A 27,253-nucleotide genomic window follows, 5' to 3' on the forward strand; every position below is an offset into this window, starting at 1 on the left:
GGAAGCTTCTACGTTGCGCAATGATGCAAATGTATTGGACAGCGCCACATCTCCTCGGCAAATCGGAGTATTGGGAATTGGACCTAGCAGTTCCATATTGAAAATTAATCAAGAAGTCCCCTACAAAAACACCATGCAACCGGTGCTTGTACTTAGGGGAAAATGTTAGTTGAAGCTCTTAGCCGTATAACAGTGTAAGCTTACGGCGGGGAGGAACGCGATTGGTCATAGAAGCTCCGGAGCACTACAACCAAGTCCATGGATTGATCTTACATGATGCCCCTTCCTGTCGGCTCTTGTATTTATTCGTCAGTGCCGTCGGTACATGGGATTTCTTTACCGTGAAGCCGAGGTGGAATGCTGAATCGCATAGCAGCGTTGCCGGTAATCATGGGAATCTGTACGAATCGCATGTAACCATATTCCGACCACATGCGAGACGTCTATTTTCTTTCTGAGCTATCCGATCAGAAGGCTGACGACTCGCTCGTCATCGCCATTATCCGTCCTTCTCCGCAGAGGGGTATGTTATACAATGAGAAAATGATCTCATGTCAGTAAAGAGGACAAGTTGTTGCAAGCCTGAAAGGCAGTGTAGGCTCCCAAAACTACAGTGCATATGTAGCGCCGCCGCGGATGATTACACTTGCGGGTACTCTAACGCAAGCGCATAAATTTCGCCAAAGCTCGTAAAGTCGTACCGCTTACCATGTAGATGCAAGTTTCCAAAAGTGTATCGAGGGACCATGTGTGAGAAATCATGATGGTAAGCGGCTGCCAAGCGCAGGTGATTCACCTGTTCTGCAGTCCCTTCAGCAGAGGGTAACGGGCGAAATTGATCTCGTCATCTTTGTGGACATGTACCGAGGAATACGTGCTGCTGTCATGCCACATTGGTATCTGTCAGCCGCTGGGCCTCGGGGAACTTGGAAAAGCGCTTAAAAAGAGGTCGAGAGGTGATGGCGTTCATCGAGAATCCGATATGCCGGGCTGAGATCGAGTACAGTACACTCTCTGGCTTTGTAGACGCGTGAGCACTACAATAAGTAGATAGTCCGTGGATCGTACAGCATCATGCGTACAATATATCGATATGTTGTGTCAAGTTCATCGTGTTTGCTAGATGTAACTTCTCATATTACTTTATATGACTGTCGCCGTGGTTCTGGTGATTGTCGCAGACAGCGAGCACATTGAGCTCGCGTGCCAATGTTGTTCTTACATGCTGTCAGGACGTCTACGACACTCATCGATGTGTCCGGTGCATACAGGGTCGCACGTTTGATACACTACGACTTTTTAGACAGGAGTGTGATCCCCGTTTGTACGACAGGACAAGATGGGATCGTGAATGTTACGGCAGACCAAAAAAGCCAGTCGCGCAATACCGATGACGATGGCCGCGGGCGGAGCAGCTGCCACCTCCGAACACTGAACCCTACATACCGTATTCACAAGACCAAGAATCAAGGCACATTAATACCTATCAACTGTAGATAATCTGACCAGCCCAAGCTAGTGTTCCTAAGATACAGTCGTTATTGCAGACGCGACACAATCTTGACTTCCCAACATCTCATGATAAGTAAGACAAGATGAGTGGGAGGTTGCTGACCTCACGGGTCGCCCCTCTTGCCAGGACAGCCTCCCTGGCTACACTACGTTCACCATATCACACCGCAAACCGAGCAGGGGGTTTATTATCACGATCCAGTAATGCAAGATGGACGCATCTCCGTCTGTTCTCGCTTGGCAGCAATGCTGCTCAGAGCGTGCCAGCGGTCAGGCACGCGTCGTTTGCCAGAGCGATACCCAAGCTGGCCATGAAGTTTATCCGGGTACCTGCCATGTTTGGTGCCATGGCCATTAGTGCGCTTGCCTATATTCAATATCAGGCAGCGCAAGCAGGAACATATGCCATCGATCTCTTTGGACGGGCAAAGGATACCGCAACGACGGGCGCTCGATCCATATTTGATGGCGCCAACAGTATTTATGATCAGACCAGGCTTGGCTGGGAGAAGACAAAAGACAGTGTGGGCTTGCCTGAGTGGATGCAAGGCATTCTTTCCAAGGAAGGAGGCGAAGGCGGTGGTGATGGCGGTCCTGATGGTGGCCCTGAACGTCCTCAGAAGCAAGAGTCTCGAGCTGGAGCTGCCACGGCAGGTGCTGCTACAGCTGCCGCATTCGCTCTTGACAGCGATGGTGAAGAAGATGATAGGGACGGCGAAACTGCCGCCAGGGACGACCAGATGATGCTGTTGACTCGGAAGATGATTGAAATCAGATCGCTTTTGCAGACTGTCGGTCAGTCGGAAACATTAACGTTGCCGTCTATCGTTGTCATCGGCTCTCAGTCGTCTGGCAAGAGTTCGGTGTTGGAAGCCATTGTTGGTCACGAGTTCTTGCCCAAGGGCTCCAACATGGTCACGAGGAGGCCCATCGAGCTGACACTGGTCAACACTCCTGATGCTCACGCTGAATACGGCGAGTTCCCTGCCCTTGGCCTAGGGAAAATCACCGACTTTTCGCAGATTCAAAAGACCTTGACAGATCTGAACCTGGCTGTACCAGAGGCAGACTGTGTCTCTGACGATCCCATCCAGCTCCGCATTTACTCTCCTACCGTTCCGGATCTGTCCCTCATCGACCTCCCTGGCTACATTCAAGTCACAGGTTACGACCAGCCCACTGAGTTGAAGCAAAAGATCTCGGAACTGTGTGACAAATACATTCAAGCCCCGAATATCATTCTGGCAATTTCAGCTGCCGATGTCGATCTTGCGAACTCGACTGCTCTTCGCGCTAGTCGTCGCGTCGACCCTCGTGGTGAGCGAACAATTGGCGTCATCACCAAGATGGATCTCGTCGACTCATTACGCGGCGCTGCCATTCTCGCTGACAAGAACTACCCGCTCCGTCTGAGTTATGTCGGCGTGGTGTGCAAGGTCCCACAGCAACACAACTCGCTCTTCTCTCGCGGCTCCGCAAACATCACCTCTGCCATCACCAAGAATGAGTCCGCATACTTCTCGTCGCATCCTGAATCTTTCGGGCCCGCTACTGATGTCACCGTCGGCACCCCCAATCTCCGCAAGAAGTTGATGCACGTGTTAGAAGCGACAATGTCGGCTTCTTTGGCATCGACTGCTGAAGCCATCCATCACGAACTCACAGAGGCAACTTATGAATTCAAGGTTCAATACAACGAGCGTTCGCTGTCGGCAGAGTCATACCTCGCCGAAAGCTTGGATGCCTTCAAGCATTCCTTCCGTGCCTTCACCGAGACATTCGGCAGGGCACAATTACGTGAGATCCTCAAACACGAACTTGATCAACAAGTTCTGAATCTGCTTGCTCAGCGATACTGGAACCGACCTATCGAAGACCTGTCGCCCCTTGAGGGACAAGGACTCGTCGACACTCTGGCAGCTCTACCCAAGGCCACTGCTGAAGAGGCAGACACTCTTTGGCGATTGAAGTTAGATGCGAGCACTGCCAGCTTGACCAAGCTTGGTATCGGACGTCTAGCGACGACCGTTGTCGCAGGCAACCTCGCCGCTCAAGTCGATCGTCTGATCGCCCACTCCACGTTTTCTGCACACCCATTCGCCCGCACCGCCATTACCCAAGCCTCAAATGCCATCCTTCAGGATCTATCGTATGATACTTCGGATGAACTTGAGATTTGCGTGAAACCATACAAGCACCGCATCGATATCGAAGACTCCGAATGGGCACGCGGACGGGAGAACGTGACTAATACTCTCAAGGGCGAACTACGGGATTGTGAGAACGCAGTCAAGACTGTCGAAATTGAGATGGGCGGCAAGAAGAAATTCCGAGATGTCGTGTCCTTCATCGACAGGGTGCGAAAAGGCGAGATCATTCTCGAAGGCAACAGCGGAGGCGGCGCAGGCGGATTCAGCGCTGCCCTGCTCGCCAAAGGAAGAGAAGCCGCGTTCCTGCGCGACAGAGCCGACATCCTGCGCATGCGTCTAATGGCCATAAAGAGCAAACAGTGCGCCAGCAAGAAGAACAAGTTCTACTGCCCTGAGATTTTCCTAGACGCAGTGGCCGACAAGCTAACCACGACGGCGGACTTGTTTCTTGACGCCGAGCTGTTGTCCAAGTTTTTCTACCAGGTACACGTTCTTCCTTTTCTTCCCCTGACCCTCCGTCTCAGAAAGTCACTGACCCATAAAACAACAGTTCCCCCGAACCCTAGACTCAAGATTCCGCTCCCTGACCCCGCAACAACTCGAGCAATTCGCGCGCGAAGACCCCAAGATCCGGCGTCACCTGGACGTCGTGCACCGCAAGGAACTGCTCGAACACGTGCTCAAGGAAATGGAAGCGCTGCGAGCACTCGAGGCGCGCGAGAAGAGACATTCCAACGTCCGGTCTTCCGGCGGTCCGTCGTCAAGAGGTGGTGCAGGAGAGGAGAGGAAGAGAGCTAATAGCGGTAAGGGCGGGTGGGGATTGTTTTAGTGTTTTCTTCTGTCTCTTCGTGTTGCTATACATACCCAACAAGCTAGAGATCCATGACCGTCCTCTGCTCTTCTGTTTGTATTTTTTTCTCTCTGGAGGATGAGGGTGTGCACTGGCAAGGATAAACAAATGTCTCTCTTCTCTGCTCTTTTCTGGTTTCGGTTTCTCATGGCTTCATAACTTGACCGTTACATATCTCAACTCCTGCTAGTCACGTCGCATCGACTGCTAAGCCAGATAGTCGATTCATATGAATTCCATCGAGAGGCGGAAGTATCACTAGTAATTAGTTCTTATCCTATGGGTGCATTTTCGATCTGATCTACTCTACTCTACTCTATTGACTCCAGTCTTGTGCCCCAGTCTAGAAATCACCACCAGCCGAGAAGCATGGAGAAGAAGCGAAGTCTTTCCTGATTTCCGTCCGTCGTCGTCGTCGTCGTCGTCGTCGTCCACTCCGCCTCGGTCGAGCCATCTCGCTTTTTGGCATCTCCCCGTGTCCCTGTTGGGCCTCTTTAGAGCGGGTTCATTGTCTGGAAGGGCTCAGGCGATCAGTACCAGTGGCATGACATTATCCGTCGAAACACACAGGACTGCAGCAGGCTGAGTTGAAGGTGTATGACGAGTTCTCGAGTCGTGGGGATCACTTCATTGGTATCAGTGATGAAACAGACTGGGTGGATGGGCGGATGGATGGATGTGAATGTTTGATTGGCTTTGTTTCGTCCGCGAGGGTTCGACTCGGACGCTGGGCCTGCGCCGGCAGTTACTTTTGTCGTTGAAGCAGCAGCCGTGCGATACGCCAGAGACGAAGACACTTCTGAGTCGTGGTTGCGTCCAAACATAGGCGTCTGCAGATCTGAGACTTTCCCGTCTCTGTGCGCATGGGGGTCCACTACTGTGTGTGTCTCTTCGACAGACAACAGCAGCAGCAGTGTGACCAATTCCGCGTACACAGTCATTATGCATCGCTCTAGACCTCCACGAAACAAGTGATTTCAGTTCAAATCGGCTTCGCGACCTTCCTCAACTCCACCGCGCCCAACAACTCGGCGCCCTGCCCGACAACCTCCCTCATCTCCCTCCACGAAACAGGAACCATATCCCTGCCCGCCTCACTCCGGGCAATCACAACTCCCAACTCATTGCGTCCAGTCCCGAGAAAATACGCCCTCTCATCACCGAGCGAAATCACCACCGCGCGCACAATGTCTCCGACTCTGAAACTCTCGCTCATGCGCACCTTGTCGATCTCCGTCGCTCGCACGTCTTGCGTGCGGATCAAGGCTGGGAAGGGCTCGTGCAGAATTTTCTGCTGGGGTTGTGATGATGCTGCTGCCGCTGCTGCAACGGTCTTCTTCGTGTCGTTGGAGGCGGGAAACGTAGAGTCCGTGTAGAGCGCCAAAATAGACGCGCTCGCCTGCCGCGGATTCGTGCGTGTGATGCGTGCCAGGACGACGTCGCCTACTGTCGGCAGAGCTGCGCTTGCTGCTGCGGAGGCGGTGCTGCTTGAGGTCGACTGCGCCACTGATATTGTCGATTTTGTTGCTTTCGTTGAGCGAGAAGATGCAGAAGAAGAAGAAGAAGCAGTCACGGGCCCGGCGAGACTGGATTGGATCTTCGAGGCGTAAATGTGCGAGCCGGCGCCGGGGACGTGTGTGGATGAGGCGGCGAGTGTGTCGCCGGGAAGGGCGAAAGCTGGCATGGACATTGTTTCTGGCGACTTCTCTTTTCCTTTTCCTTTGGTTGTTGTGGCGGAAATCTGTGGATCCAAGTGCTGTCAGTTGTGTATTGGTATATGATTTTCTGATATTCAATTTGTGGAAGGAAACTACATCAATTGATGCGGCGATTATGACGACGAGGGGAAACTCCGGCAGACTTTAGTGAACGTCTGTTGGCCTGATCTGGGTGCCTAACCACTTGGCTACAACAAATGCTACCCACACAAAAGTCGCCATTCTTGCCAAAACAAAAACAATGTCTGTTAATCATCTCAGATACTACTCATTACTACACGCTATGTAGAGCCTACGAAAAACAAAGACCAAACCAAAAAAGAAAAACAAGAAACCTCCCAAGCTACGCCAAAGGAAACAGCAAAAGGCAAAAACACTCGACATCGGCTGCGCGATGGTGAGCCTCCCTTTGATGTGACGAGACGCGAATCGAAAGCAGAAAAGCGAAAAAGAGGAATACAAACTCGCACGCGAGTATGTGGTATATATATAAAAATCGGTGAACGAAAACAAAAAGACCAAAGCAAAGAAATGCTCCCCTGCCTTACTCTGTCATCGCCTCCAGGCTCGAGCCCACTTCTGCTCGCCCTCTCCGCCGCCCAGAGTCTTGCCTCCAACGCAAAAGAAGAATGAGAATGTGAATGAGAATGAGGATGGAACAGGCTACTGTGCCTGCTCAAAGCCCCCCCGAACGCCATATGCTTGGAAGATAAACCCTTGTCATTGCAATTTGTAGCGCTGACGCAAAAGCCGTAATCGTAGCGTGAGAAGCCAATATGTGCTAAACTCTCCGGACTGGGTGGTTCGTCATGTAATGGTATTGAAGAAAGATGCATCTTCAGCCTTCAATCAGTGTCTTCTTGCTTCCTTCTTCCTCGCCAATCTCGATACATCTTCTTGCCAGTGCGACGACCTCGCCCTCGCCGTCCTCGCTCGATGTTTCGTCGTCGCTCTGCACCTCGCGATCCGCAATGCTTTGCACCATCTTCATGACATCCTCGCTCGACTTGATCTTCTTGATGAGCTTGCTGTCGTTGCTCTCCAGGAGTTGCAGCAGAGTCCAGATGGCAATGTGTTGGAAGGTCGGGTCGCCGGATTCGAGAAACCTCGTGAGGTATCCGTGGATGCCACCGGAAGGGCTGGTCCAGTTTTGGAGGAAGATGTGGTAGTCGCCGACTGCCAACAGCGTTAGTTTTCGAATCAAAACAGAAAAGGGAATTTCACACACCTTTGCTTGAAAGATTTCCGAGTGCGGCGGCACTGTTTCCTTGGACCTCAATGCTATCACTCTCGGTAAGAGGGATGAGGACATCGAAAACCCCGAGACGTAGGAGATGCGGCTTCAGCTCATCACTCAGAGCAAGCACGGCAATGGCAGCCGTCATCTCGCTCTGTACATTTACGGGCACGTGTAACACAAGTTCGCGGCACTTCTCAACCGCGCCAGCCTCCAAAACCAGCTGCTTGTTACGGTCCGATGATGCAGCGAGATTGCGAAGCGTGGAAATGGCGTGACACTGAATCTCTTCATTCTCTTGGCTGCCTAGAAGATCGACCAATGGCTTGAGGAAGCCGGCGTCGATGATGGGCGACTCGTTCATCGGGTGGATGGAGATGTTTCTTATACAGGCGACGGCGGAGAGGATCAAAGGCAGATAAGAGGATTGCAGGAGTCGGAGCAGAGGACGCAGACCGTTGTTGCGCACAATCTCGAGCTGGTACTTCTCGTCAGAAGCGAGGTTTCGAAGGGCCAGTGCAGCCTGGCATTGCACCTTGGGGGCATGACCGTCCATGAGATGAACCAGAGCCTGCACCAGTCGAGGCTCCGTCTGAGCGAGACGCTTGCGATTGGCCGAGTCGACAGCGATGTTACTCAAGGCAGTGGTGCAGTAGTATTGAACATCAGTGTCGGAAGATGACAGAAGCTGGACCAGGACCGGGATGGCGCCCGCGTTGACGAGTTGTTGTCGGTTGTCGTCGGAATGGGTCATGTTCAGAAGAGCGCCGGTAGCGTTCCTCTGCACGCGCATGTCTTTGGATCTGGCAAGACGAGTCAGGGGGCCGAGGGCACCAGACCTGGCGATCTTGGCCTTGTTCTCTTCGTGTGTGGCGAGATTGGTGATGCATCCTACAGCGTTGCATTGCACCTCGACATTGTTCGAATTCATCTGTCGAATCAGGGGAGCTAAACCGCCGAGTTGCACGATGAGGACCTTGTTGGACGCTGTGAGTGCGTCAGCGAGTGTCTTTTAGTAATCATTGAGGGTTGGCAGCTCACCATCGACAGCCAAGTTGCCGAGTGCGGCGCTCGCTGCACGCTGGACTTCTATGTCGTTGCTTTCGAGCAGATACAGGATGGGCTCCAGCGTGTTCTTCTCCACCGGTCGGACATCTCTTTCGGTGATTTCAGCAAAAGTCAACGAGGCGCTTCTCTGGAGGTCGATGTTGTGGGAATAGACCAGGGTGCTGAGAGCCTGCAGCGGCTCGCCAGTGAAGAAGTCTGTTTCCTGCCTCTTTTGCGCTTGTCAGTAGTTGATTCCTGGCAGGCGGTGATAAGCGTGAGACTGACATTTTCTAGGAAATTCAGCAGGTCCGCCACAGCTTCCCTTTCGCTATCGGCGAGCACATTGTCGTAATCAACAGTATTCCGACCTTTTTTGTTGAGGAGATCAGCAAAGGGCAGTGACAACGAGCGATATCAACAGCGACTCACTCGTGCAACAATAGAAGATGCTGGAGCAGAGGTTCCTGAAGGCGGCCATGGCCAGGCCAGGCCGTCAAGCTGTCAGGTGGGAGAGTTTCAGGAAATGCCAGCAAGTCTACAGGATGTTGTCGTTATAGCATGCCAGTGTCGCAGTATTGCTTGCTGTACTGGTTTATTACCGCTGTCCTGCTGCGAGGACAGTAGGGTGACGGAGAAAGTGTAATGGGAGGGTTTGTTTAAAGCGGCTGGAAGAATGACGTTGGAAGCGCGCCAATCCAAGACAAACAGTGAGTGGTAAGATAGCAGAGCAGATAGGGTGATACAGTTATTAGTGCAGAGCGCGTCGCTCTGGTGGATGCCCTGTCGCCTGGCTCGAGAGCTTGATGGATGCAGACGAAGCGCCGGGCAAAGGGAAAGGGAGGCGCTCGATTGACTGTTGATTTTACTGGTTGTATGTATGATGATTGGAAGGTCACAGCAGAGTACAGCAACAGCGGCAGCAGCAACAGCAATACAATGTAGCAACAAGCAAGTCGACACTCAAGCATTCACCCTAATCCAAGTCCTCTCTAGTCATCTGCTGGAGCTCAAAGAAAGACTGGAGCTCAAAGACAACCGGAAGGACGCTCAGACCTCCCCTTCACGTCCCGTTTCCAACGCCTTCCCTGATCCGAAAAGCCGCAACTGTCTCACCGACTGCTCGTAACCTCGAGATTCTGCAGGGCGACCTGCAGAGTATATAAAATCATGTCTGCTCAAGCTGCGGTCTGACTAGGTAGTTTCCCGATACTGTCTGTTGATTCGCTTCGGCTGGCATCTTCGACTTGTTTTGTTCGCATCACAAAGTCTTCATGGGCAACAATGGTTTCTCTCTATCAACCTGCAGTGTTTTCTAACAATGGCAACTGGACATATGACCTCATCCGCAATCTGCAGGTGCATGTGTAGCATTCAGCATCTGCGACGGGACTCAACAGTGGAGATACACGAACCCTGTGTGGAGTGCCTTGCTCTTGACACATCAAGCATGGCCGGCCATTGATCTACGCGATGAAGGTAAGGGCCATGGGCCTCGATCTTTACGTCATCCCGCCAATAATTATATCTCCAAAGAGCAGCCTAAAGTCTGGCCGGTCGAGGGTAGCAATGAGCAATCGCTACTAGTGTATAAGGCAAGTCCACAGGGCCATCGTCTCGTCTTCCGCGTATATTGTGATGGCCTGCCGGTACATGCCATGGCTTTGCATCATGGTTACCTCTGTACACACTGCAACCCAGCCTGCAACACACACTGCTACAGTTACAGCGCGCGTCACCTGTCAGAAGACAGAACGTGCCATGACCATGACCCAAGACCCAAGACCCAAGACAAAACTCGACAACGGCCGGCCATGACCAAAGAAACACAGCGGCTCGAATGCGGGGAAGGCGAAGGGTCTTCTCCATAGCGTGAACCTTGGTTGACATTGCCGAATGAGCGGGCGCTGAATCCTCCAGGGTTTGCCTGGAAATATGTTATTTCTCGCCTCTCATCTTCGCTATATCCTTCAATTGAACCTCTGCCTTGGACCTGGACGACCATGCTGCTTTTACCCGGCTGATTTTGGGATTCGCCTGGGAAGCCAAAGCCTCGAGATCGCCCGATTTTGTCAGCTAACAGCCCCACGCATAACGTACTCTACAGAAGCTCGGTTGGCATCCGGTCGCGACTCGCGAATTTCTCGTGCGCTGCTTGTGATACTTGCCATCCGTCTAAGATACATGAATTTCATGAAATGGTGGTGCAAAATGACTTGAAACCCTCCTCTCGCACTCTGCGCCTGGACACTGGCAACACAAGACCTGCTCTTGCCACCCTTTCTATTCCACCCGAATCGCGTTCGCATTCGAATTCGCATTCGGACTGGCAGGCAGCAACCAAGGGCACCACTCATAACAGCTATCTCGGCCAGGTCTCCTCGGAGTTTCCTACCACAGATCTACTTGACGCGCTTGAAGAAAAAGAAGAGAGCACCCATGGCGACATCTTGCACGTTGAAGATGTGGCAGATGCAGCCTCTGAGGACGCTGTCGACAGCAAGTACTCGTCGCATGCTCCGGCCCAAGATAAATCAACTCGTAGACCCTCGGTGAGCTTCAGCTCTCATGCAACGCTCGATGATGGTATGCGACTCTCCCTCCAAGCGCCCCCTCCCGAAGTAGCCACTTCTGCGTCCAGCCGGACCCGCATGCGAGGTGCCTCGCTCACGAACAACAGTGATCGAGAAGATCTTCAGTCGAGTCTGTCCTCTCCCCGCATAAATCCGTTCACTGGTGAACCTGTTCGTCGTCGAGCCAGGCGAAGCGACAGGCCTGCTCGGTCTGCTGCTACCGAACCTGGGCAGGACTATGACGATTCCCAAGACCATATGTCTGGCTCTGCCGATTCTTCGTACTTTGAGACTAATGGTACTCCTATGTCTACATCCATGACTGGTTCCATGCTCTTTTCTCCACATGCCTTCGCCTCTCCTTCCATCTCTCCTGCCGTAGCTAGCGATCCGTGGCCCATGTCCGCTCATGGAAGTCTCAAGTCACGTCTAGTCTCTCGTCATTCGAGCCTGAGGAATAGTAGCCGCCGCTCCAGTAGATTGTCCGGCTCCTCTCCCGCATCGGCTTTCCTATCGCAATGGGGCAAAGAATCTCTGGCATCCATAGCGCCCGATCCCGATGACGAAGGCCAGACCATAGGCCTCGACGGTGAATACATAATCGGCCGCCAGATTGGATATGGAGGCTTCAGCGTGGTGAAAGAACTGCACGGTCTTAGCGAATCTGGCGAGAATATACAGCGAGCGGTCAAGATCGTCCGCAAAGCTATACCCAACATATCCGACGCTGAAAATGATACGCAGCAGCAGACGTTCGAGCATGAAGTCAGCATCTGGCGTTATCTGCACCACAGCCATATCCTCCCTCTACATGCAGTGTACGATACCGACTTTGCAACCTTTTGCGTCATGGACCTCATAGAAGGAGGCACACTGTTTGATCTTGTTCGAAAGATGCGTAGTACTTCGGATGTCGCCACGGGTCTGACGCCCTTACTGGCAAAGCACTATGCATATCAGCTCGCATCCGCACTTCGCTATCTCCACGAAGATATCCGCATCGTCCATCGTGACGTAAAATTAGAGAATTGTCTCCTCGATTTCGGTGCTTCCAACGCAGACACCAAAGGCGCCAAGGTCGGCCAGCTCAAACTGTGCGACTTTGGTCTCGCGGATTTCGTGAGTTCAAACGACTTGTACGACAGTACTGAATCGCTTGATGCGACCTCTACATTCACCACTACTGCAGGTACCCTTCAGTACGCTGCTCCGGAGAACTTCTCGACGACAAGACGCGACCGATCGCTGCTGCAGCCTGCCCTCGATATATGGGCGTTTGGCGTTTGTGTTTATACTTTGCTCACCGGCGAAATGCCCTTCAGACACGCGCTGCAGCCGAAGATCATCGAGATGATCACGAGTGGTAGTTGGGACCGTGAAGCTCTGCGGAAAGCTTGGAGGAACGGCAACAGCAGCGACAGCAGGACCAAGGAGAAGACACAGAAGGCGATCGAAGAGAGCGTCATCGATCTCTTGGATGGTTGTCTGGAGCATGACCCGACCATGCGATGGACCATCTCCGATGTCCTGGCCTCCAACTGGTTTTCCGACTTGTCGAGTGAAGAGCAAGGAGATGGAGGGCGACAAGAGGAGGACGACGGATACGAGCGTCGTGTCAGTTCGGGAGGCTGGGATATATGGGGAGGGGATTGATGTTTTTTCTTTCCCTCTTCCTTTTCCTCTTCTTTTTATTTTCCTATGTGTCGGAAAATCCTTTGCATGCATGAACGGGAATGGCACGGCGTCTGTGGTGTCGGTCTGACTAAATTTATACCCCCCTTTCGTTGTTTTTTATCCACACGTTCTTTGCATTATGCGCCGACCTGTTGAGTTTATGTTCGTGTGTACAGTAATTTTACGTACCCCCAAAATATGTATCAACCACGAGGAGTCTTTCCTAGGCCTGCTGATCATCTTGATTGGTCCTACAGTATGCAACCTTTGTGGGAACTACAAACCCCCTAAGGAGACTCCGAAGGAATATCGACCCCTTCGCAGAGGAGAAAACCCCTTGTATAGGAGACACAGATCAGGAGAATGATACAAGAAGGAAAACAAGTATCTATCGTTTCTATTATCTCTCCATAGTCGCGAACTTGAAAGTCCAGAATGACTGTGATCGGCCGAGTGAAAGGAGATGATCCAAGAGGGCCATAGTGTATAGTTCGGTGATCATCTGAAGGATGTCTCCGTGAGATACAACGAAAGAGACCGCGAAGGACTTGTGGAGTTGAGTTGTTCATTGACTGGAGAGATGAATGAAGTATGCTACTGCAGTCGTAGACAGTCCTTCGGCAAGAAACACTTGCTCTTGCCTCTGAATGATGTTTCAACCTACCCTCGACAGCCTGTCTTTCTGCCGAATTTGAGAAGGCTTCGACCTCTGGCTCTCATGAGGTATACCTACCCGCGAAAGGAGAACCAGATGACAATCACCCTCTCTCTCCCTACCTATGCTTTCCATTGTATATCCCGCCAACACATATCTTGTCTACTCTTCTCCCCTATCAATATGAAGATGTATCGAGCGTTTCAGAGCCTACTCAAGCAATTCTCTCCGGTCCAGTCCAGTCCAATCCCGTCAATACCCTTACCTAGGAACTACATGCCTCACCAAGGCTCTTTCTCGATCATGGAAATGAGAAGACCACTCTCGGCAACAAGCACAAGAGAACAAACACTCTACAGCAAAAGCAAGCGGTGTAATCAAACCGACAGCAAATTGGAATCCGAGAAGTAAAAGAAGAAGTAGAAGAAGAAGTAGAAGAAGAAGTAGAAGTAGAAGGAGAAAAAGAACAGAAATCATTAAAGGTTCCAGGAAAAGAAAAAGAAAATCTGACATATACAACACACAGCAACCAAGCGGTGGGCACTCGAGATGATAAAACTTTCCAGTAAACAACAACGACAACAACACTAAGCAATGCCAGGGCCAACTCCAAAAGAAGACCCTCACTCAGAGAAAAACCGCCCATGTGCAATGTCTGTGTGTAATGTGCTGTCCTTCGCTGTTCCTCTGTCAACGTATGTGTTGTACAAAGTAATAATTTCCCTCGAGTGGGTACGACCAAGTCAACGAGTAAAGCGGTGGGTAGAGCTGATGAATGAGAAAGGGAAGGAAAAAATTTAGGGAATAGGCGGTAAAGCTTGCTGTGCGCAGATTGATATAGTGGTTGATCAAGGTGGACAGGTGGGGGTGCGTGTAAGGGAGGCATGTGCTTGTGCATTTTGTGGATTTGTTGTACAAGTATTATTTGTTCTTGGGTTGATTGTACAGTAGTTAGGTTGATCAAAATGCGTGGAAGGAGGTTAGGATCGAAGACTACCTACCCAGGAAGTGTATAGAGGTCGAGGTCAAGATTTGACTTTCTTATAGTCTTATAGTGAATAAAGGTAAAGCAATGGAAGGCACAATAGTTGAGGAAGGAAGTGGGGTTCAGATAAAGTTATACAAGTCGGCAGACAAAAGCATATAGCCTATAACCACCGACTTTGGAACAAGAGAATCACATTACCACAGAGTTACATTACATTTCAAGGAGAAACCTCACAAACAAACAAAGCAGAAGCAGATAGTAACGACGACCTCAGGTGTCCTTGATTCCAGCCAGGTTTTGTATCTCTTACTCCAATGGTGAAGAACAAAATATATCCGTGTCCCCCATCCTAGATACTCGAGAGAAATATAGATTGAAAGATACATGGAAAGCCCAAAGGATCTATCAACTCTGCCATCATGATGAAAAGAGAAGTCGGCCTCCGGAAAATCACACAGCATCAAAACCACCACAGCCAAGCTCGACATACTCTCGCTTCATTCGAGGCATTATGTAGAGTTCTTCGGACATCTTGTCTTCCTCTTCATTTCTCGTCATCTTCTCTGAGAATAGATACACCAATGCAAGAAAAGAAAGTCATCCATAATAAGGACAAGACGATCCAAATAGCACATAGAGGAAAAGTCCGTCACGAACACTTTGGGAAATGAGGTCAAAAACAAAAAAAATGTGTGATGATAATGACAACAAAAAAAGCACAACGAAATATTAAAACAACCCAGCGTCTCTCTTCCCTTTTTCCAGATGTTGGGTGGATCCCTGCTCTTTCCCTCCAGAGGCAAATGCAGGAATAGCTCGCGCGCGCGCATGGTCAAACAGCGTAATTCTTTCTCTTTTTGGTCTACTTTCGTAGCGGTCGTTTGTCATTCGTCATTGACGTCATCAGGTCAGAGCCAGGAAGCAGAATCAATTGGGCCAGCAAGGGTGTGTCACGCAAGAGATACAAGCCTGTCCAAGATATATGTTTCGGCGCCCGTGTAATGGTTGCGCAAGTGTGATACTCGTAAGATTGTACAATTGCCGTTTCAATTCGTGACGAAGCGAGTCGGAGCCGACAGAGAGGCTCTACTCGACCGTGATCTCCACACCACTGCTCTGCTGGCTCAGCTCGTCGCTACCGCGGTTCATGTGTCCGTTGCGTCTAGGGAAACCAGAGCCACGCTCGGGAACCGGGCCACGAGGTTGGCGGGATGGCAAGCCTTGGCTACGTGACTGGTCGTCATACGAGCTGTTGGCGCTGAAGGCGCGGTGGCCACCGATAGGGCCAGGGTTGGACTCACGGTCCCAAGACATCATGCCTCGGAGGCCTCGAGGGCTGCCGGCGAACCCGGAAGCGCCTAGGTTCATGTTTCCGAGGCCGTTGACAAGGATACTCTCATCGCCACGGGAGCCAATGGTACCGCTAGTCGGCGTGGTCATATTGGGGGTGCCGGAAGAGCCGTTCTCCCGAGCGTACTCGGCAAAGCGAGAGACATTATTGCCGAGGGTAGCAGGGAAGCTGGCGGTGGAAGGAACGGGGGAAGGGGTGTAGGAACGCAGGTCAGCAAAGGACTTTGCGGCACGGAGGTTGGGGCCTGCGGCAAGGGTGTTGGGGGACTCCTGGAAGCCGGACAGGTAGGCGGAATTCTGGTGTCGGACTCCTGGATTGTAGAAGGCATCCTGGTTGCGGACATCGCTGAAATCCGTAGTGGCAGCACGGTTCAGGCCACGTCTTTGCGATTCAGCTTGGATAGCCTGGATTTGGGGCATGGGTGGGCTGAGCCTCTGCCTCGGCTGCTCCTTGAAGACATGCACAGCGCGCTGCTCCGCGGTGCCCTTGGACATGTGCATGAGACCCATGTGGTGAGCGATCGTGTGCACGATGCGGCGCTGCGGGGGAGTCAAGTCTGCAGGGAAGACAACGAGATCCTTGGCGGTGTCTTCCTTGAACAGAAGGAGCTTAGAGTAGACGTTCAGAGATTCAGGATCATTGAGGTCCACAGCTGAGGTAGTCAGCACATCTGCAGAGGGGCGGCGAAGATGAACTTGATCTCCCATACCTGGAGCGACGTTTCTGGCCGAAACAGGAGAAGGCGAGGTGGGTGGAGGCGGGAAGTGCGAGTTCAACGATGACATGGACGCCTGGCTATGCAAGGCAGAAGCCGGCATGGGCCTGTGCTGTTCCTCGAGCTGTCCCCTGCGCTCACGCTTCTCACGCTCGATCCTTTCCCGCTCGGCGGCGGGTAGCATTTTCTTGTATTCAACCCTCAATTTCCTACCCTGGAGTTCGAAATGGTTCAGGTTGTCGATGACGGCCGCAGTCTCGTCTGGCGAGGTGAAGTTTGCAAATGCCAGTCCACGGAAGACGCCGTTGTCGAAGTGGTAGTTGAAAGCGTAAGGGAGGGGGAGGCCCATGTCAGTCATGAGCTGGACAAGCTGCTCTTTCTTAACGGCGAAAGGAATATTCTTTATAACGATAGCGGTAGGAATGAGCTCCTCGTCAGGCTCGGAACTGAGCTGATCGGATCTGATGGGCGATGCACCCATGACGCCGCCACCGAGGCCTAGGTAGGGCGAGACTGACTGCATCTGCTGCGGCTGGTCCATCCACGCCTGTGTTCTGGTTAGCTGGTTGTGATACTCGTTGAACTCGCATGTTCCAGTCTTACCGTAGGGATGCCCGCCCGGGTCTTCTGGGGAGGCTTCATGGAGCGGTTGCCTGCACCCAGCGACGCCAGAGAATTGTTTCCGCCAAAGGCCGAGTTGTTCCAGGTTTGCGCGCCCATCTCATAGCCTCCACCGCCATAGTTTGGCTGGATGGCCGCCGGCATTCTGTTGTCGTTGAAGCGAGGGGCGTCGTAGCGTTGTGCGTGGTCGTCGGCAGTATAAAGACCGGAGGGAAGGTGGCCGGCGAAAGAGTCGAATTGACGCGATGCTTGGCGGTGAAGAGTCTGAGAAGGATGACGCTGCGCTGTGGGCGAGCGACTCTGGGGGGGATTGTCATAGTACATGTCTGGTTGCTGGAAGCTCATGATGAGCGATGGGCAAGGGCCTGTGGCACCTCGGAGTCCTCGTGGAAAGTGTATGTAGTAGTTGTCGTGGAGATGGACAAAAGCGGTGACAGGTCGGCTTCAGCGACAGTCGAACTTGGCAACTCTACTCTGGAATTCACCGACACCCTGTTCGGACCAACTCACAGATGAACCGTTATGGCGGCGAACGGTGAGAAGGAGGATGAGGAGGGGCAGTGAAGATCGAGGCGACCGAGATAGGGTCGGGTCGCGCTGTGGAGGAAGCGTGAGGAAGGGCCAAAATTGTGCCTGCACTCACAGAATCTCCCACGTCGAATCTTTTTGATATGGTCTCAAAAAAGTATGAAAATACCTTATGCAAGACCCGGAGAGGTATGCAAAGAAGATAGTAATGTACAGTAGATCACGTCGTCAATGTTTTTTTAGTTTGTTAGGTTTCGACGACGTTGATTAGATCGTAATGGCGGCGGTGTCTGTGATGGGTTTAAGTGTCGCTGGCTTCCTTGAGTAAAAGAGTTGCTCTGCTTGCTTGCTTCCGTCGTGATTCGTCGCCGCGTTATGTCATTAACTCCAAGAACGACAAAGAGAAGGCGACAGCTGAACGACAGACACGAGGCACACCAAAGAAATGGAGATAGATGCTGTGCAAATGCTTCCTTAGACAATGCGCTTTGCTTTCAAAAGCAACAGTGTGCAGCCGTTGTAACGGGCCGTGGTTGCGAGGCTGTATTCAACTCGAACTCGACCGGAGGGGCGTAGAGGGGGGGGAGAGAATGAAATTTGACTTGGAAGTTTGGCTTGATCCGGTGTGGGAGGGCCCGCTCTTGGCACGGTTTGCATACAATGAGGTGTACTTGTACTTGTACAGTAATGCAGTGCGGTGGACACTGGAATTGTAAGGTAGTGTGAAAATCAGGCAAGGTATGATGTCGGCGCCCAAAGTCTGTGAGGTAAAATGTACCTGAGTTGCCGCTGGACTGGGCAACGCGGGCGACCGTTGATTTTGTGCAAGTTGCTCAGATATGCGAACGTGCAAATCGCCCTGCTGCAAATTCGGGCGAGCCCTGTGCGTAGGTAAGGTAAGGTACTTGTACCTTAGGATAGGTACTGAAAGTGTGATGGCGCGCGTCGTCTGCTTATCGACTTTGTTTGCTGATACTTATTAAGACCGTTTGTGGAAGGTATATGGTATAGTATACAGAGCACAGAAAACAGCGACAGGAAGGCTGAGCAGGCGGCAGTCAGTCCCGACACAGTGTGGGTATGCTCGAACAACTAGAGATACAACAGGAAATGGTCGTAGTCAGGTGGAGGAGAGCGAGGGAGAAGAGAGGTCTTGTTGAAATGGACCCGTGGCCTGGTAGATATTCAGGGGACCTGCACAAGCTGCTAGACGAAATCGCCTTTCTATCGCCCTAGCGTGGGTCTTACCATCTTGCTACGGTCGAGATTATTCGATAATTACACCAGCGAACAATAATGCCTCTCAGAAGATCAGAGCCCGTCATATTTCATCAGCAGCTGCCCGGGCGAGCCAAGCCAAGACCAGAGTGGCTACCTAGTTTCTGGCGACCTAATTGTACAGCACTTGTGACTAAAAACACTTGCAGATGCACATGTACATGTAGTGAGCGAAAGGCGCGCCACAGAGATCTCGCTCATCATCTGGTGTGTCCAGGTGATTATATTCCTCCTCATCCATCTGTCCAATGACCTTACCCTGCCTCACTTTTCTCTGTGTATGCAATGACGCGTGTGACCGTCGACCCTTAATGCACCCTCCAAGCTCGGCACTTCCTGGCCGCCTAATGCAAGAGGTACGATCTTCGGAACACCGCTAGAAGGAGCTAAGTCCCACGCGCTCTGTTCGCCCTATGGCTGACCTCCCAAGCCGTTTCCCACGCCTGTCCTGACCATGACCCCATCTGCCCTGACCGCCTCATCATGGCTTCGAGTCCATTCTTTGCATAAAATCGCTCGTATCTTGCATGGTAAAATCGCCGGCTCACTGCCAAACTACGGCATTTGGGTCGAACCATGACGCTTCCCAGGGTCTTCTTGATCTTGCACTGTCACCGGGGCCAGCTTTTCCTGGTCTAGCTCTACGGGGGAAGCACCCGCATGTCCCGTTGCTTCCACGAGCGGCGGCCCGGCCAACCTTGACCCCGACCACCACATTGGAATAAAGCGTCTCATTACATCCGCCAATCTATAATATATGTTGAGTTGCGCATCGAACACCGCCTGGCTTATCTCGTCCGAGCTTATCAACCCTGTAATGTCTCGAGCGGCTCGCTCTCATATGCTGTGTTTTGCTGTCTGCCAGATCAATGGCTCTGACTTGCATCGGCCCTATGTACAGGGTACGAATCTCAGATCTGGAGATGGCCATTATTCGTCCACGCTTTACCACCGCTCCAACGTATACTGTACATGTTGCGGTATGGACTTGGCATATACCATTTTGTGATCTAGTATCGAAGCCCGTGTGCCTTCTTGCTGACCTTCCGGTGATCCTGCAAACCCGGTTTACGTATTGACAGACAGCGCTTCCATACGTTTGTCACCATCTGCGCCTGCATCTTCATTTACCCCTGGATGAACAGCGTATCTGCTTTACAATCGCATATCGGAGATGCCCAACACCTCTTCAATTTGAAACGGCCGCATTTGTCTCATCTCTACATTGGCGTAAGAACGGTATCAGGGTGGTTCCTCCAGTTCCGTGCAGTTGAAGCGACTCTCCGCGTCCAGGCTCTTCCAATATACCATTGCTTTTGTTGGTTTGCCTAGCTTGTGCGCTCGAAGCGCTCGCCAGGTTAAGTGCACCATCATCCTGCCAGGGCACCGCTGTGCGCGCAGGAGTGATGATATATCGTGTTACAAGCTGAATGTGACCCCCCTCAGTGCCGCTAGCGCTGATACAGCCATGCCGTATGCTTTTCGTACGGCGTGATCTTTTGGCCGACTTAGGCAGTACGAACGGATATTCGAGCTTGATTCGACAGCTTCAATGAAACGACGATGTCCACCAGGCATGTATGACCGCATATCCTTCACTTTACGTCAGTCCTACCATGAACAAGAATGTCGCGTGGAGATGACCACTCACTGTTATGAAAGCTTGTGCTTTTGCCGTCTTCTCGGGACCATCACCGCTCGCAAAATGCTTCACCCCGAGGAAAGCGTCGAAGAATTGGATGAGCGAGCTCTGTGCGTTGCTACCACCGCTGTACTGTCGCCAGACTCCCTTGCCATTGCCCTCGTCATAGAACACACCGTGGGGTAGACCAGCAGCTGCCATGTTCTTCGAGCCAGCAAGGAACGGTCGAATCACATGATAGAACACGTGGGGATCACACTTCTCGTACATACGGCCCAAAAGCAACGAAAGATCATCTATGCATTCGGCAAGAGCGATCAGCGCCTCACTCACGCTTTGCTCATCGTCCGTCAGGGCAGCACGCATGGCTCCCAACAAGTCGGGGAAAACACGTGCGCCCCGCGCTTCCATGGCCACCGAGATCAGGTAAAACCACGACTCGTCGCTTGAACCAGTGTATGAAAGATTCGTCATCAAGTCCTCCGGCAAAGATACGTCGACACTGGGGTCGATGGTGTTCCAGTTGAAGAGGTTCGTGACCGCGTAAGGAGCGCAAGGTTTGAGTTCAAGATGCGCCGCTACCTTCAGGAAGGGTACGGTGATCGACGGCGGCAACCGCTATATGAAATCGATCAGTGCCGTTTTCTGGGAAGGGGACGCCTGGCTTGCTTACCTCTGATGGTCGATCACCAGCCCAAATATACGAATGTGTAAAGTAACCCAGGACCGCACATGCTCGCTGCCACTCTGCTCGCGTTCGAAGGTGATTTGTGTGCAGAACTGGCAGCCCATCTATCTCCAAGCGCAGTCTTCGACTCCTGATCAGAGTGGGAAGATTGCGGGCGATGCGTTCCCATGGCTCGTAATATGGACTTTCAAGGCTACGAAGAGGAGCATCGGATGACAGAAATCCGTGTTTGACAGAAATTCCGTAGGGCTCAAGATCCGGGACCGGTTGAAATGGTATCGATGACAGTGGCTTCGTGGACTCATGAGTCGAGAAAGGGAAAGTAGCCTGAGGTTCTAGAGCGCTAGGGGACATGGTGGAATACAGGACAGCGGAGTGACTTATTTGTTCTTGATCACAGGACCTTTAGGAACATCGGCCACGGTGAGTCTGCCATTATATTTCCTGCCTGTCGCTCTCATTGGACAAATTTCAGCTCTGCCCAAGAGGAAAATTCCGCCTCATCAAAGTCCTGTTCAAGAGGCTAAGAATGAACATCGCCTGACTCTCTTGCGATTAGTGTGGGCCTCTCTACAGGCTAACAAGCAAAAGAACCTCCTCGTCACTCATCCGATAGTCCACGATCGGTAATTACTTCTACTTGGCAATATTCTGTAATCAAGAACACCGACATCTGTTGCGATGATGCGTGTGCAGAGGCTGTGAATTGTAACGTCGGCGTTCAAGAACACCGGCATTCAAGAGAAAATCCCGGTTCCGGCGAATCCTCAACCTACAGGCCCACCCCAATCGTCACCACCACCGGTGTTGGTGAACACCGGCCGCAACCACCGAGACACCCGCTGATGCCAGCAAGGTATGTTTGATGGTTTACGCTACGGCGAATGGTATTGTAGAGTGGCATTATGTCTAGCATAACTGAAAAAGGTTCGTGGTAGACTACTGTATATAACCCAGAATCCAGGTTTTCATTCTTCATTGGACCCATTACTCCTTGCCTGCCTTGTTCATTGCATGGTTTCGTGATCTGTCCATCGATCTCAAATCCTTCAATCTCATCTTCTTCGAAACACACACATTTATTACACGAAGATGGCCATCAAGCAGAGTGAGCCTACGAGGCAACAGGCGACGGCCAAGACTCACTACGGTGCTGAGGCAAAGTCTGTCGACTATGCGAGGAAAATGGACGCTCAAGATCCGCTCAAGCATCTACGGGAGCAGTTCATCATTCCCTCGGTGACAGATATCAGCCGCGGAGAGCTAAGCACGAACGGTATGTTTTGACGTACTCCCTCCAATGACCCGAAAGAAGTGTTGCGGAAGCCACATTTACATATACGCTGACCATTTCTTTGCGCCTCGCCACAGACGACAATGCGGAAAAGAGCATCTACTTCTGCGGCAACTCACTGGGTCTGCAGCCCAAAGCCGTTCGCGAGTACGTCAATGGCCAGCTGTCGACGTGGTCCACAATAGCAGTCAAAGGCCATTTCCAGACTCTGGAGTCATCACCGATCAAGCCATGGCAGCACATGGCACAGTCGTGCGCCGAGGCCAGCGCGCCCATCGTCGGTGCTCTGCCGTCCGAAGTTGCCATCATGAACTCGCTCACGGTGAATCTTCATTTCTTGCTCGCGAGCTTCTATAGACCCACAGCCAAGCGTAACAAGATCATCATGGACTGGAAGGCCTTTCCGAGTGATCACTACGCCATCGAGACTCAGATTCAATGGCATGGATATGATCCCAAGGAAGCCATGGTTCTCGTGGCGCCTGATGACGACTTCACGATCTCTACCCAGAAGATCTTAGACACTATTGACGAGCACGCTGCCGATGCGGCGCTGTTCTTACTGCCTGGTATCCAGTACTACAGCGGGCAGTACTTTGACATCAAGACCATAACCGCTCATGCGCGCTCAAAAGGCATGATGGTCGGCTGGGACCTCGCCCACGCCGCAGGCAATGTACCCGTCAAATTGCACGACTGGGACGTCGATTTCGCGTGCTGGTGTACATACAAATACATGAACGGAGGTCCCGGTTCTATTGCTGGCATCTTCGTACACGAGCGTCACAGCAAGATCCGCGTCACGGAAGATGCTGAAACTGGCACTTCACTTTCCTTCCCACTCAGACTGGCTGGCTGGTATGGCCATGAGCTCAAGACACGGTTCAACATGGATAATCAGTTCGTTCCTATTGATGGTGCTGGAGGCTGGCAGGTGTCGAATCCCTCGGCTATCGATCTCGCGTCGCTCGCTGGTGCGCTGTCTGTGTTCAATTTCACTTCCATCGAGGCTTTGAGGGAAAAATCGCTCAATTTAACGTCCTATGCTGAATTCTTGTTCGACGACATCCTCGCAACTTTGTCCGCTTCTGATGAACGGCAAGACAAGAACCCAGTGTTCAGGATCATCACACCTCTTGATCCGGAAGCTCGTGGAGCTCAACTCTGCGTATTGTTGCTTCGACCTGGTCTGCTCGATGTTGTTATGAAAGGGCTTGGCGATGCGGGAATGATCGTCGATAAGAGACAGCCTGATGTCGTGCGCATCGCTCCTGTGCCATTATACAACACGTTCGAGGAGGTATATAGATTTGCTCGGAAGTTCGAGGAGGCTTTGGTGGGGTTCCTTTCGTAGATACACAAAGCAGAGTATTGGAAATACAGAAAAAACAGGCTTCACTTCCAATCATTCAGCTTCAATAGTGTACCATCAGTGTCGGTTGATCCACGATGAGCCGTCATAGAAACGGCAATATCGAAGGTTTTGTGATAGTAGCCGTATTAGCAGACACATTAATCGATCATGTGAATGGACCCATATGTCCCAAGCCGTCGAGAGAGAATGTTCCATTCATATCGGAATTGGCGCCTACAGAAAGTGTCGGCCAAAGGTCGAAATTGGCGAATGAGGGCTCACTCCAGTCCAATAAGTAGTCCAGACCCACCGCATGGTCAGTATTATACACAGTCGGATCAAGCATCTCGCCGACTGCCAAGTCCATATCAGATCTCACTTCATGAATCGATGTGTTTGTGTTGCTCGTGGTCTGGGTAGACGTCTGAATAGGCTGGGTGGATCTGCCTTGACGGGGTTTGTGGGCTTTTCTGAACACTTTGAGCACGTTTCGCAAGAATTTCGCTTGCAGTCCACATCCCGAGTGCGGCGGAGCATTTTGCGCGTCGAACACCTTGGAAGCGCCGCTGATGGCCTCAATGGCGGGCCCTTCAATCTCACTGCGAATCTCTGGAGAAACAGACAGAAGGAGCTATACTCATTTTTAGCATCGTCTCCTTCGAGGCTGTCCAGTCTATGTAGACAAGAACCTTATCCATGAAACACTGACCTTGATGAGGAAGATACTGCTGTAAGCGATCATGATGTTTATCGAATCTTGTACCAAGTACAGTAGCTCTGAATAGTCTGGTCGAGCTAAAAGTTGTAGCATTTCTACTGCACTCGAGAAGCTGACCAACAAGGGCTGCTTGTCGATTGACTCTTCTGGTAGTGAAGACGTCAACGATGCATGAAGGGGAAATAGAGAAAACAATAGGCGTAGGTTTGTGCCATAGAAAGCAATGAAGAATTGATAAAGAGAATCGTTCCCTGGAGCATGAATTAGTACGTGAAGCATGATTTACGTGATTTCTGATACACACTGCTTTCCTCCATGGAAGACCAACGAGACTTCCATCGCGTGATATCATGCTGAAATGTGCCCATTAGGCCATCAGTCCGATCTAACATTGTGTTTTGACTTGAGTTGCGATGAGGGTTTAGCAAATCGAAAACCTCGGATCCAATCAAGCGTAAGGTTACCAGAGCACACAGCAGTCTGTCGTGGCTAGTTGCCCACGGATCGTCAAACCAAGTATTTGCCGACTCTATCAGTTCATTTCTGCGTATCATTGACGGACTTCCGTTCTGTAGACTTAGGCTGATAAACAGTCTCATCAGCAACTTTCAATGGCATCGAACTGTGCGAAGCTTACCTTCGATCGTAGAAGTATAACAGCAACCACAGACGCTCGACGTTGCGACGTTCCCTGATCGAAAGCTCATCTCTATCCGCGTCCTTATCCTGTGAGGATGGAGTGATTTTGTGCAATCCGAGCTCTATACACATCCTGATGACATAGCCTACCGACAGCCATGCCCTGGTATCGTCTGGCTCCTTCCAGTAGGTAAGAACCAGGATTGCTTGGACGATATCGACCGACTTCTTTCCTTTTCGAAAACATGTCGCTAAGAGGTCTTCGGCGTGGTTAAGCAGACCACTGTGAGAAGTCGATTTGAAAGCTTTTGCCGATGCTGCAAGCATAGCAGTGAGCAGAAAAGGTGAGCTTCGCCGCACATAGTCAAACGTGTGTAGTGCAGGATCGAATTGGCATATATACTTGTTGAGGTCTCGCATGAAACTGTAAGATGCTCGAGTGAGACAAGCTAAAATGGCGGATGAAACACAAGGTAGTTACATACGTGGAGTATAAGGCAACAGCAATGGTATGGTTCACAATGCCTTTCTCAATTGGATCATCGGCTTGAATGAACTGAGGGACATCGCTGATTGCTAGTCGATCTATGTGATTTTGACCATGAGTGATGTTTTCCAATGAGAGCTTGCCTGTCATGGCTTGCTTGTTGAGTGGACCTGAGGATCGGAAGCCTTCGAGAAGAGCCCATCCCCAGTTATCCTGGTGAAGCCTCTCCCCATGTGTTCGATTACGACTTGCGTCCATGTTCGAGGGCGACACTGCAGATGCGGGCCTAGCGCTTAATAGCACACGTGGAACTCCGTCGTCAGTAGGTACTGCTTCTGTTGACACTAGGCTCGGCGCCTGAGAGCGTCTTGTCAAGGTTAGCGTTGGTGTACATAGGTAAGACCTTGACCCTCACTAACCTGCTTGCTGGTTTGCGTCCTCTGCGATGTTTCTCATGTACGCAGGTCAAAGACTTCTTTGCACATCGATCGCCTTTCCATAGATCAGACCTCGGTACTGAGGTGGGGGCGCGGTTTGTCTTACATGTATCGTTGTTGCCACTGTTCTTACACTTCATTTTGATCTTCCTACATGCTAGGCATGCATTGACGCTACTAGAGGGTCAATTATAGCGACGGCAGAGATCACAGGTGGCATGCATACCCATTCTTGTCAGCACCTTTTGGACGAATGGGCGAGCTCGCCGAGCTAGTGTGGCCACTCATTGTACTTTTTTTTATACTGCACTCTATGAAATATCATGTGGTCATCTGATAATATCTCGTTACACAAAGTCATGAACTGTCATGTGGTACAAAACAAATGCGATGTTGGCGCTTTAAAGGCTGAACATAATTTTAAGGCAATATCATGGATGCGACTGCATACCTATATGCTGAGCTCTGAGCACACCGGTATGGGAGGTCAACTTTGGTAATCAGGCGGAAAGAGCATGCGGAACCACCCTACAAATTATTTTCCTTCTACAAGGCTGCCTCAATATTGTTCCACGCAACCCGTATATGGAGCGCAGGCAACGATACGATAGCATTGTTTGCCCATATTTCAGTATACACTCTCAGCGATGTGGAGGCTACAACATCAAGACTCAATCATTACATGAAGATCTATGATATTAAAGGTTGTAATTGACTATTCTTGATCGCCGGTGTGTCGTTCGGAATTCACCGGCAAAGCTATACGCCTTGTTTTTTATGCAGCAACTCGAGGAGCCGCACAAGGCGCTGCATCCATGGTCGATATAAAGCCTCTCCCGGGCGGGCCTGACTAAATATGCAGCTGGGTCCCTCACCACACTCCCCAGCTACCTAACCGTGCTTACGAATCAGGACGACGAGGGAGCTGTGCGCCTAACAGTAGTGTAGCTCGGAGTAGCAAAGGCCGCTCAATCCCACAGCGTCTTTAGCACTACCTGTACCTACAGTAAGTACCTATATTTCAGTACTGTACCTAGCTTTGCCAGCTCGCTACCGCTATTGCGGCATTGGCGTGCCATATCGCAGACTCGTACATCCAT

At 51.4% G+C, this 27,253-nt stretch overlaps 7 protein-coding genes across 7 annotated transcripts; 2 read left to right on the forward strand and 5 right to left on the reverse strand.

Annotated features, from left to right (window-relative positions):
• Window positions 1-1,595: 1,595 nt before the first annotated feature.
• Window positions 1,596-4,491, forward strand: AAFC00_003411 (uncharacterized protein; the record flags this gene model as incomplete). The annotated part of the gene is made up of 2 exons (XM_069342878.1): window positions 1,596-4,145; window positions 4,213-4,491. 2 exons carry the CDS (start codon window positions 1,596-1,598, stop codon window positions 4,489-4,491), a joined length of 2,829 nt encoding a protein of 942 aa, XP_069200688.1.
• Window positions 4,492-5,494: 1,003 nt separating this feature from the next.
• On the reverse strand, window positions 5,495-6,202 carry AAFC00_003412 (uncharacterized protein; the record flags this gene model as incomplete). The annotated part of the gene is made up of 1 exon (XM_069342879.1): window positions 5,495-6,202. One exon carries the CDS (start codon window positions 6,200-6,202, stop codon window positions 5,495-5,497), a length of 708 nt encoding a protein of 235 aa, XP_069200689.1.
• An 866-nt stretch (window positions 6,203-7,068) lies between these two features.
• On the reverse strand, window positions 7,069-8,992 carry AAFC00_003413 (uncharacterized protein; the record flags this gene model as incomplete). Its single annotated transcript, XM_069342880.1, has 5 exons — window positions 7,069-7,406; window positions 7,459-8,454; window positions 8,509-8,743; window positions 8,800-8,882; window positions 8,944-8,992. 5 exons carry the CDS (start codon window positions 8,990-8,992, stop codon window positions 7,069-7,071), a joined length of 1,701 nt encoding a protein of 566 aa, XP_069200690.1.
• A 6,495-nt stretch (window positions 8,993-15,487) lies between these two features.
• On the reverse strand, window positions 15,488-17,433 carry AAFC00_003414 (uncharacterized protein; the record flags this gene model as incomplete). The annotated part of the gene is made up of 3 exons (XM_069342881.1): window positions 15,488-16,404; window positions 16,462-17,014; window positions 17,071-17,433. 3 exons carry the CDS (start codon window positions 17,431-17,433, stop codon window positions 15,488-15,490), a joined length of 1,833 nt encoding a protein of 610 aa, XP_069200691.1.
• Window positions 17,434-20,313: 2,880 nt separating this feature from the next.
• On the reverse strand, window positions 20,314-21,578 carry AAFC00_003415 (uncharacterized protein; the record flags this gene model as incomplete). Its single annotated transcript, XM_069342882.1, has 3 exons — window positions 20,314-20,487; window positions 20,546-21,154; window positions 21,210-21,578. 3 exons carry the CDS (start codon window positions 21,576-21,578, stop codon window positions 20,314-20,316), a joined length of 1,152 nt encoding a protein of 383 aa, XP_069200692.1.
• Window positions 21,579-22,316: 738 nt separating this feature from the next.
• Window positions 22,317-23,872, forward strand: AAFC00_003416 (uncharacterized protein; the record flags this gene model as incomplete). The annotated part of the gene is made up of 2 exons (XM_069342883.1): window positions 22,317-22,500; window positions 22,596-23,872. 2 exons carry the CDS (start codon window positions 22,317-22,319, stop codon window positions 23,870-23,872), a joined length of 1,461 nt encoding a protein of 486 aa, XP_069200693.1.
• A 166-nt stretch (window positions 23,873-24,038) lies between these two features.
• Window positions 24,039-25,866, reverse strand: AAFC00_003417 (uncharacterized protein; the record flags this gene model as incomplete). Its single annotated transcript, XM_069342885.1, has 5 exons — window positions 24,039-24,503; window positions 24,582-24,841; window positions 24,895-25,172; window positions 25,228-25,653; window positions 25,715-25,866. The coding sequence occupies 5 exons, from the start codon at window positions 25,864-25,866 to the stop codon at window positions 24,039-24,041; spliced, it is 1,581 nt and encodes a 526-aa protein (XP_069200694.1).
• Between the last annotated feature and the right edge of the window lie 1,387 nt (window positions 25,867-27,253).

The sequence above is a fragment of the Neodothiora populina genome (assembly GCF_041146345.1).
Source record: "Neodothiora populina strain CPC 39397 chromosome Unknown canker_contig_16, whole genome shotgun sequence".
NCBI lineage: Eukaryota > Fungi > Ascomycota > Dothideomycetes > Dothideales > Dothioraceae > Neodothiora > Neodothiora populina.